General features: G+C 37.3%; 1 protein-coding gene across 1 annotated transcript in view; it reads left to right on the top strand.

Annotated features, from left to right (window-relative positions):
* Positions 1 to 9,540, top strand: part of LOC145279947 (follistatin-related protein 3-like) — a 221,894-nt gene extending 212,354 nt beyond the window's left edge. The window contains exon 5 of the mRNA XM_080131550.1: positions 9,174 to 9,540. Within this exon, the coding sequence (XP_079987676.1) occupies positions 9,174 to 9,365 (192 nt within the window). The 3' untranslated portion in view covers positions 9,366 to 9,540. The remainder of the gene's footprint in view (positions 1 to 9,173) is intronic.
* Positions 9,541 to 9,934: the final 394 nt, after the last annotated feature.

Raw genomic sequence — 9,934 nt, 5'->3', positions numbered from 1 at the left:
TCCATGCGAACAAGGTGACCAGCCCACCGAAGCTGACACTTCATCAGGAAGGCCTCAATACTTAAAATGTCACACCTAGCAAACAATCCCGAGTTAGGGGCCTTGTCTTTCCATGTTAATCCACATATACTGCGAAAGCAACGCTTATGGAATGTATCCAGTTGCTCAGTCTACCTATGGTATGGGATCCAGGCTTCCAATCCATACAGGAGTATCAAAACAATCACTGCACGATAAACTGAGACTCTGGTCTTTAGAGTCAAACCTCTTTCATTCCATATTCTTGACCGCAGTTTGCCAAAGGCATCAGTCGCCTTTGAAATTCTGTTCAATATCTCATCATCAAGTGATGCTGACGAATTCACCTTACTGCCGAGATATGCAAAGGATTTAACATACTTTAGAGGCTGTCTATTCACTAAGATTTTCTGAGGCTGTTCCACATATTCTGGTCTTGGAATATTAACACCACCTTGCTGCAACGGGGTGGGCTTTGATTGGTAGATAACTTCTGTGTTTTTAATACTAATCGTCAAACCAAATGCTTTTGCGGCATTGGAAAACTTGTCAACTAATTCTTGTGCTTCTTCAAATGAAGTGGCCACGAGTGCAGCATCGTCTGCAAAAAGAAAATCACAAACCATTTTACTTCTTGTTAGTGTTTTAGCTTTGAATCTTTGATGATTAAAAAGACCCCCGGTATTTCTAAACTCCAAATGGACACCTTGTGTGTAATCTTTAAAAGCATGCTCGAGCATGATTGAAAAGAAGATGGCAAAGAGCACAGGTGCCATAACACAACCCTGTTTCGTACCGGTTTTTACCTTGAATGACTCAGAGAACTTTCTGTCTGCTCTTACACGTGCCTCCATATTCTCGTGAAAGGATATTATTACATTTAACATTTTTTCAGGGATTCCAACTTTTTTAAAAACCTCCAAAGTGTGACTCTGTTGACAGAGTCAAACACCTTGGTTAGATCGATAAAAACGACAAACAGATCCTGATTTTTCTCGCGTGCCTTCTCTGCAACTTGGCGTAAACAGTAGATCATGTCGATGGTTCTCCTTCCAGATTTAAAACCACACTGCATCTCAGGATAAATTTTGTCTACTAGATGAATGATTATCCTGTTCAAAATGACCCTGGCTAGTACTTTTCCAGCCACAGAGAGCAATGATATTCCACGGTAGTTATCACAATCAATACGCTTTCCTTTATTCTTGAAGAGATGGATTATTGACGAGTTCCTGAAATCCTGAGGTACAGAACCGTTTTCTCAGATCCTGATGAATAACTCCAAAAGTTTTTTCAAAAGTGTGTTCCCCCCAAACTTGAATATTTCAGCCGGTATACCATCATCACCTGCACACTTTCTCAGTAGCATTTGTTTTACAGCTGCAAGAACTTCAGAAAAATTAGGAATCACATCTAGTTCTGGTATTTGGATTCTTGCAGGCAAAGAACTCAAAACATCATCGTCAACATCAGAAGAAGAATTCAGCACTCCTTCAAAACGGTCCTTCCAGCGGTTAAGGATATTATTCTTATCAGTCAACAAGGTTGTACCATCTGCCCCATAACGGGTGAAGTACCACATTGTTGAGGTCCAAAAACTTCTTTCAGACCCTCATAAAATACCCTCGCATGTCAGGTCACGTAATGTGTTACTGGTACCATGTAACCCAGTACTACCTGCTGCATGGTCAGGTAACCGGTGACTAAACTGGTTCTCCCACTAGCTTGCCTGGTGAGGAGGGTGGCTAGTCTCCCAGAAGGATCAAAAACAAACCTTACAAAAGGCGGATGAACCCTCCTAGGGTCAACGGACAACTAGCTCCACATGCACTTATATGCATGTGTATATATGTGTATGTGTGTTTATGTGTATGTATGTGTATATATATATATATATATGTACACACACACACATATATATATATATATATAAAGTGCGGAGTTTGAAATCCCAGGTTGGTGTCTGGCGCGCAATATCTCACTTCATGGGCAGGTAGTGGCTCTTAAGTCTGGTTGACAGTCTACCTAAGTGATGGAAAACTCTATTACAAACCCTAAGATGCAGCTGTTCATTAGTTCAGTGGCATATTTTGCACCAACTGATATTATCAGCTGTTTCAAAAAGTGTGAATGGTTCTACACATGCCATTACCACTTAAATCAAATCATTGTGTTGGTAGCCATGAGTTTGCTCACTCTGCTTTCTTACAACACACAAAAAGGTAAGCAAAAAGTTCCATCAGGCAAAGTCCACTGGCGATGGGGTACTGGTGGTGGAGGCAGGTGGAGGATACCACTGGAGGCCTTTAGTTGGTACTCTGCACAGTTGGCGGCGTAGTAGGTGATGGCCATTCTTGTGTAAAAGTTTGTGAACAATTGCACAGTTCGTGTCCTCTATTATGTGGCAAAGCAGATCTTTTCTAGATGTAGCACTGCTTTCCCTAGACAGGGAGGGGGTGATAAAAGGAGCCCTAAAAAAAGCTTGTTCACACAAAAGCTTGTCATCTTGCTGCTGTTGACTGGCTATCCAATTGTGCAGTTGAAACAGAAACTCAATTCGAAATACAAAGCATGCGTTCAATTTTGGAACATGGAATGTAAGAACACATTGCTTGATAGTGATGATTCTTTTGAGAGGAAGTTGCAAAAGTACTGAAACAATACAACATTGACATTGCTGCCTTGTCTGAGACACATCTTTTGGGATCAGGTGAATTGAAAGAAATTGGCGAAGGTTACACGTTCTTTTGGTCAGGTCGGAAGGAGGGGGAGAGGCATAGTTCCGGTGTTGGCTTTGCAATAAAATCAAATATTGCTGACTCTCTGGAGGCTCTTCCTCAGGGCAGACGATCGTTTAATGACCCTTAGAATGGGACTCATAGCTAGAACAGGACTGACACTGGTAAGTTGCTATGCACCAACTCTAAATGCAGAAGAGGTAGAAGCCACAAACTTCTACGAAAAGCTTGGTGACATAGTAAGAAACATAAGCTTTCATGACAAGATCTTACTGATGGGAGATTTCAATGCCTGGGTAGGCTCGGACAGAGAGACATGGGGAAATGTGATTGGGGTTCATGGTATGGGGAAAATAAATGACAATGGAATTCGCTTGTTGTCATTTTGTAGTGAACATGGGCTCTTCATTACAAATACTATGTTTCAGCAGCCAAATCGTTGTAAAAGCACATGGATGCACCCAAGGTCCAAGCATTGGCATCTTATTGACTTTGTTATAACCCAGAAAAGAAACAGGAGAGATATTCTTTTGAGTCGTTCATTTCATGACTCATGTTGGCTGTCGGATCACGCCCTGATTCGATGCAAGACATCACTAAAACTACGACCTAAGGACAGAAGGCATACAATTAAGATGCCAAAACCATTGAATATGAAAGAACTGAACACTGAAAAGAAAGAATTATCTTCTAAGTTAGATGCGAAGTTAAACGAAATTGTGATAAACAATGATATTGAACAGTCCTGGAAGAAATTGCGGGATGCCATCTATGAATGTTCAAGCGAAGTACTAGGACTTTCCAAGAGGAAGCATCAGGATTGGTTCGAAGAAAATGACATTGAAATTCAGGGTATTTAAGACCGGATGCACTCTTTGCACAGGGTCTGGATATCAGACAAGAATTCTGCAGCGAAGAGGTCGGCTTATCTCAGTGTCAGGAGGGATGTTCGGCACCGATTGAGGAAAATGAAAGAAGATTGGTGGTCTGCAAAAGCCTCTGAGCTCCAGGCTGCTGTTGATAGGAAAGATGTGAGGGTTTATATATATATATATATATATATATATATATATATATATATATATATATATATATAATGAATGAATGACAAAAGTTTATATTCCAAAGTTCATGATGTTGACCATCTTATAATTTATCCCTTTAATTCAGTTGACATTGAATTGTAAATGTCAACTGAATTAAAGGGATAAATTGTAAGATGGTCACATCATGAACTTTGGAATATAAACTTTTGTCATTCATTCATTATATTACTCTGTAATTACATTGAGCTTCTTAAATAAGGATTGATATACATTATAAGGAAATAAAATATATTTCCACAGAAAAAAAAAAAATGTATATATATATACATATATATGCAATTTCTAGCTCTGCAACAATTATAATTTGCTAACTTCTTTCATTCCTCTGGTGAAAAGAATAATAAGAATAGTATTCTTTGAAACTTCGCGGAATAAGGACTTTGAAAATTGTTTTTGGAGTATTCTGTCGAGCAGTAAATTTAATTGTAAATTTTAATTTACAGTCTTAATTTCTTTTTTTTTTCTCTTATAACAAGCTCTACTCTCTATTGTGTTTTTATTGAGCTTTTTTTATTTGGTTGCGATTAATATATAAATACTAATATTTATATTAGATTGAAGTTTACTCTTGCTTGCATCGGGGTAAACATTTCATTTCCATTACTTTTATTGTTTCTTATATATACATATATATATATATATAGTGACATGTCACTGTTGTGTCATATGTGAAAGTGAAACTAAAATACACTTTCAGGCTAGGATCAAAGTGAGCTTGAAAGAATTAGAGGTACAGTTAAAGGTCAAAAGAGGTTAACACTTAGCTTCAAAAGAAACTCTCATTAAAGAATAGAGCTGAGGCAACCTTATTTATGTCTTTCCCCTCATTCTTTACCAACTATCCATACTTCCACTATTTGTGAACTGCTAAAAGGTCCTCCAGCACCATCTGCCCTCACTTCTCTAAGAGAGGAAAAGGCGCTGTCTGTTAATCAATTTTTTTTTAATAAGCACAAAAGTGTCAATTTTAGCTATTTTAACCCAAAAGGCACCCCTGGGGTGGGGAGCAACTAGAGTTTTCCCATAAAATCCGTTCTGTTACTTTTTTACTCATATCATGTTTAATGTTTGTGCAAAATTTCAAGGCGTATTTATTAAGAAAAGTGCAGGCAGACGAACAGACGAATGGACAAGAGTGAATTTACAGGTCCACCCTCCTTTTTTTAGGGGACCAAAAAACAAGTAAGGAACGATAACTCTCACTAAAAAATAAGAGTTATTCCCCTTATCTGATTTTTTTTTCTTTTAAGATGACTATGTAAGAATTTCTTCATACTGCTAAATTGGACTAAGTATTTTTTTTCTTTTAATAAATTGTAGAGAAGAAGTGTGTTAGTCTATTTCATGTAATCTGATACATAATAATAAATGAACATTGGCTAGTCAGAATCAAATTTAATTTTTCAGTTTAAATGCTATTTAAATCCAATTTGAAAACCCAGTCACTTTAGGTTTACAAGGGGCATTCCAAAAGTAATGTCTGCTATTTTTTTTTTATTCCACTTGAATTGATCAGAGGGGGATTGCAAATTGCATTGTTATGATGACTGGACTTATGCATTCATGAACTGAAAGTTTAATCTCTTTGTTTCAGATATTCATGGCGTGAGACTCTAAGAAAGCAGCCTTTGTCATGGGCATGCGTTGCTGAATTTCTGGCAAAAATACATTGAGAATGGTAGTGACTATGTAGAAAAATAAATTCTGGAGCACAAAAGGTCACTTGTTTTAATGGTACCACTCTTGATTTCATAGCTTTTCAACTTTTTTAGTTAAAAAAATAGGAGACTATACTTTTGGAACAATCTTTGTATATATATTGAAAAAAAGTTATATTGCGACTGAGACATGGGGGCTAATGTGATAAAGGCCAGATTTATAAGGGGGAAAACCTAAGTGGGAAGGTTGTCAGTAAGATGTTTGTTCACTTTACATTTAAATTTCTTGTATGTTGGTATAGTGGGGAAACAGGGGCAAGGAGAGAATTCTAAAGGTAAACTATTAGAGCTGAAAGTTTTCCAGCATCTGGAGACATCTACAGTGAAAGGGTGGGATTTTGCTGGTAGTCAGGTTGGTCAGGGTATTTACATTGGTGGAGGCATAAGTGCAGTAAGTTCATCTGAGCATATTCCATGGAAGTACTTGTGGAACACAGGGATGCGACACTGTGGTGATGCGACAGAAACTTGAGATTGGTAGACAGTGCAGAACCTATTAGGTTAGAGATTCTTTTTTGTACTCTGTCAGAAGAAACGGCTAGCAGTTGGTGCACTAGTCCAGAAGTAGCAACAATACTCCACACATGGATGAATGGTGGCTCTGTAGAGATATCAAATGCTGATAAATGTGAGAAGTTTTCTAGCCCAATAAAGGAAGGCTATTTTCTTTGCAGCAGACTTGGCAGTATCTCATATGTACTTATTCCAATTCATGTTGCCTAATGCTTAATACTAAGGTTATTTCCTTTAACAATTCTCAACCACCCATTGCCATCATAAATAACACCCTATGTGAGAGTTCACCATTCAAACTCCTCGACTTAACATTCGCAGGCAACATGAATTGGAACAAATACTTTGAAGATATTGTCAAGGCTGCTGTAAAGAAGGTGGTCTCCCTCTACCATGCTAGAAAATTACTCACACCTGAGAGCATCCTATCCCTCTACAAAGTCATCATTCGTCCATGCATTAAGTATTGTTGCCACATCTGGGCTGGTGCATCTACTGCTAGTCTCCCTCTTGAATATGGCCTAAAAAAGAACCTCAAAAATAATAGGCCCCACACTATCAACCAAGCTCCAACATCTGTCCCATCACCACAATATTGCAGCCACGTCTGTTTTACAACTATTTTAATGAGATGTGCCCTGATGAACTAATAGCACTTGTACCCCTCGACGTGCATACTCCCGACCAACATAACAAGCAGCAAAATCCCACCCCTTCACTGTTGAGGTCTCTAGATGCCAGGAAGCCTTCTGCTGTAATAGTTTCTTCAGACTAATAGACTTTGGAATTCCCTCCCTGTTTCCTACTTCCCTGACTGTACTGACATACAGAAGTTTAAATGTACTGTGAAAAAACATCTCGCTACTCAATTCCACACCATCCCTTGTTAGATATGATCCTAAACCGTAGCCTAAATCGTACATTCTAGTGGCAATACACCTTGTTGGGGGTGGGGGGGAAGGGTTTTAAAAAAAAAAGGATGTGTTTATTAAAACTGTAACAATTTTTTTTTATTCATCATCATCAGCAGCAGCCCTGCCATTTAACAGCATTGGTGACCATGGCTCTCCAATGCTATTCATAGCCTGAAATAGCTCAACTTTTAACAATAATCCGTTTCAGTCGATCAAGTTGTCCAATCAAAGTGCGTCTTGGTCGACCTTGCTTTTTCGATCCTGGCATTCTATGAGTCGATACTAGATGTTTTTTTTTTATATATATAAAGGAATTTCCACTTATCAAAGCCCAGAGGCCACTCGAGGATAAGGGTTAAAGAGTGTATAGTAGTCAAAAGGACAATATCATAGTAACCGTTAGAAACGTAAATTTGGTAAATTGGATTACTTAAGGGGAGCGGCTCATCAAGAACTTCTTTACGTTGGACTTGAAGACGGCCATATTGTAGTCAGGTGGAAAGCAGGCAAACGGGAGACAGTTTCACAGGTGTGCAGTTCTAACAAAGAAGCTTTGTTCATGGAATCTACGTTTAGGTTTAGGCACAGATGAAAAGTGGGGAAAATTATTAATAGTGTTTACAGACAAATGAGTGTTTCTTGTGAATGTTTGGCGAGAGGGGACTATAGATTGGAGCTCAGATGAGCACTTGCCATGAAAATAACAATAAAACAGAGACAGGCTCACGACGTCTCTGCTGTGAGAAAAAGGTTGCAGGGAAGAGAAAAGGGCATCACCCACTAGGCTATGAAGTCTATTCTGAACTCTGTCAAGGCAAGATAAGATCTTCCTATCAGTTCCTGCCCAGATGTGACAGCAATACTTTATCCTTGGACACACTTGGCTCTTATATAGGTAGATATCTGCTCGATCGATAGAAGGATCCTATCATTTTTCCAGTGACCTTGGCAACGGATTTGATGCATGTATTCCATTTTAGATCAGGAGTAAAGGTCAAGCCCAGAAGCTTGTCAAAACATGAGGCCTCCCCAAGACGAGAGCCATTCATTTTAATTGATGCCAGATGGGGATCAGAACGTTGATGATGTAAAGATAGAAGCTTGGTTTTAGATGCATTAAAAGTAACCAGCCACTTTTTTCCCCATTGTACCACATGCTCAAGATCAGAGGAGAGAGAATCAGAGAGAAATTGGTTGGTTACAGCCTTTGATGTGCTGCCATGTAGATATGCCCTAAGAACATCATTTGTCTTTTCATGACAGTTTCCATCAGCATTCCTTTAATGCATTCATATCGAGTGCATATTTTCCTTGTTAAAAATGTGATCTTTCCAAACGACCCCTAACATTTATCTCACAAACCAACTTTCTGTACTATTAATACGTTTCTGCATTTTGGGGTAGATAGTCCAGCTTTCACGTGAATGTATTGTCTAGTTTTGAGTCTGATGATATTGGAGCATAATACTGAGGTTTTCATTGGAGGTTACAAAATTGATAATGTCATTTTTCGGGTTTGTATTACTGTACACATAGATTCGAAAAAGTTGTCAAAAAACAAATATATAACAAATTAATATTATCAAAGGCAAGATAAGTTACTTTTCTACCAAACTGGATACATTTTTTTGTTTTTATTCAATGTAACATTTTTATTCAGCTCGAAAAACATGCAGTGTTTACCGATGTATTGGAAAATTCAAAATGGCGCCCGACACTCTCTTTAACATGGTAAGTTTGGGAAAAGGTGTTATAAATAATAAACTAGATAAAGTACTATTTAAAAAACACCGTATATATGTCAACATGTCAACTTATGTCACGGTAACATATAATGAGCGAATTTCTAACAGTATTTTGTCTAGTTTATTATTTATAACATCTTTTCCTGAACTTACCGTGTTAAAGAGTGTCGGGCGCCATTTTGAATTTTCCAATACATCGGTAAACACTGTATGCTTTTCGAGCTGAATAAACATGTTACATTGAATAAAAACACGAAAAATATATCCAGTTAGGTAGAAAAGTAACTTATCTTGCCTTTGATAACATTTATTTGTTATATATTTGTTTTTTTTGACAACTTTTTCGAATGTATGTGTACAGTAAGACAAACCCCATTTTTCTTGCCACATTCATTCAGTAATTGTTTCTTCTTTTTTTTAGGTTGAAAAACGATGCAGCTTAATGAACGAACATATAACGAATATGTATGAAGAACACAACCGAATGATGCAGGAGAAGCTATATAAACTTGGCGATAGTTTTCAAAATGCGGCCAAAGCTGAAGCCGAGCTACAAGAATTCAAAAGATCCCTGGCAATCTTATATCAAGAGATTCATCAAGAATTGCAGTAAATTGCATTTTTTTTTTTTTGCTTCAATTCAAAAATTTCTTTCTTTTTTTGCTGTTGTTGATTCAGTTTTTGTAATTGTTAGTTTTGCTTTGTTTATCTCTAAAAGAAAAGAAAAAGCACTTTTCTGCATTGTTAAATTGTTTTGGCAAATTTAATAAATTTGGTTTACTTTGTAACTTGCATGGTGTTATTATATCTATATGCAATGTTTCTTTCCAAGATCTTTTCAATTGTGGAACATGTTACCATAGGATTTCTTCCCTGCAGACTACAACATGGTCGTCTTCAAATCCAATACCAACAAATACTTGTCATAAACTGTCTTCATGAGTAATAAAATATTGTTCATTCTGTTCATCATTTTAAATACTCTCATAATATTCTTCATTATTCGACAGATATTCTACTCATCTCATTAACCCTTATTCCTTAAATGGCTTTTAGCCTTGATAAGTGATGGCATATTAGTAAACAAATATATATATGGCATACAAAGGTTCATCTCATCCCAGCAAAATAAAGAAAAAAAAAAGTCTTGCTTTGAAAAGGATATATTTATTTAAAAATATT

Source organism: Euprymna scolopes, chromosome 7, assembly GCF_053919585.1.
Source record: "Euprymna scolopes isolate OS-2025 chromosome 7, ASM5391958v1, whole genome shotgun sequence".
Taxonomy (NCBI): Eukaryota; Metazoa; Mollusca; class Cephalopoda; order Sepiida; family Sepiolidae; genus Euprymna; species Euprymna scolopes.
The sequence above is the reverse complement of the archived record's forward strand: the minus strand, read 5'-3'. Positions and strand labels throughout refer to the sequence as shown.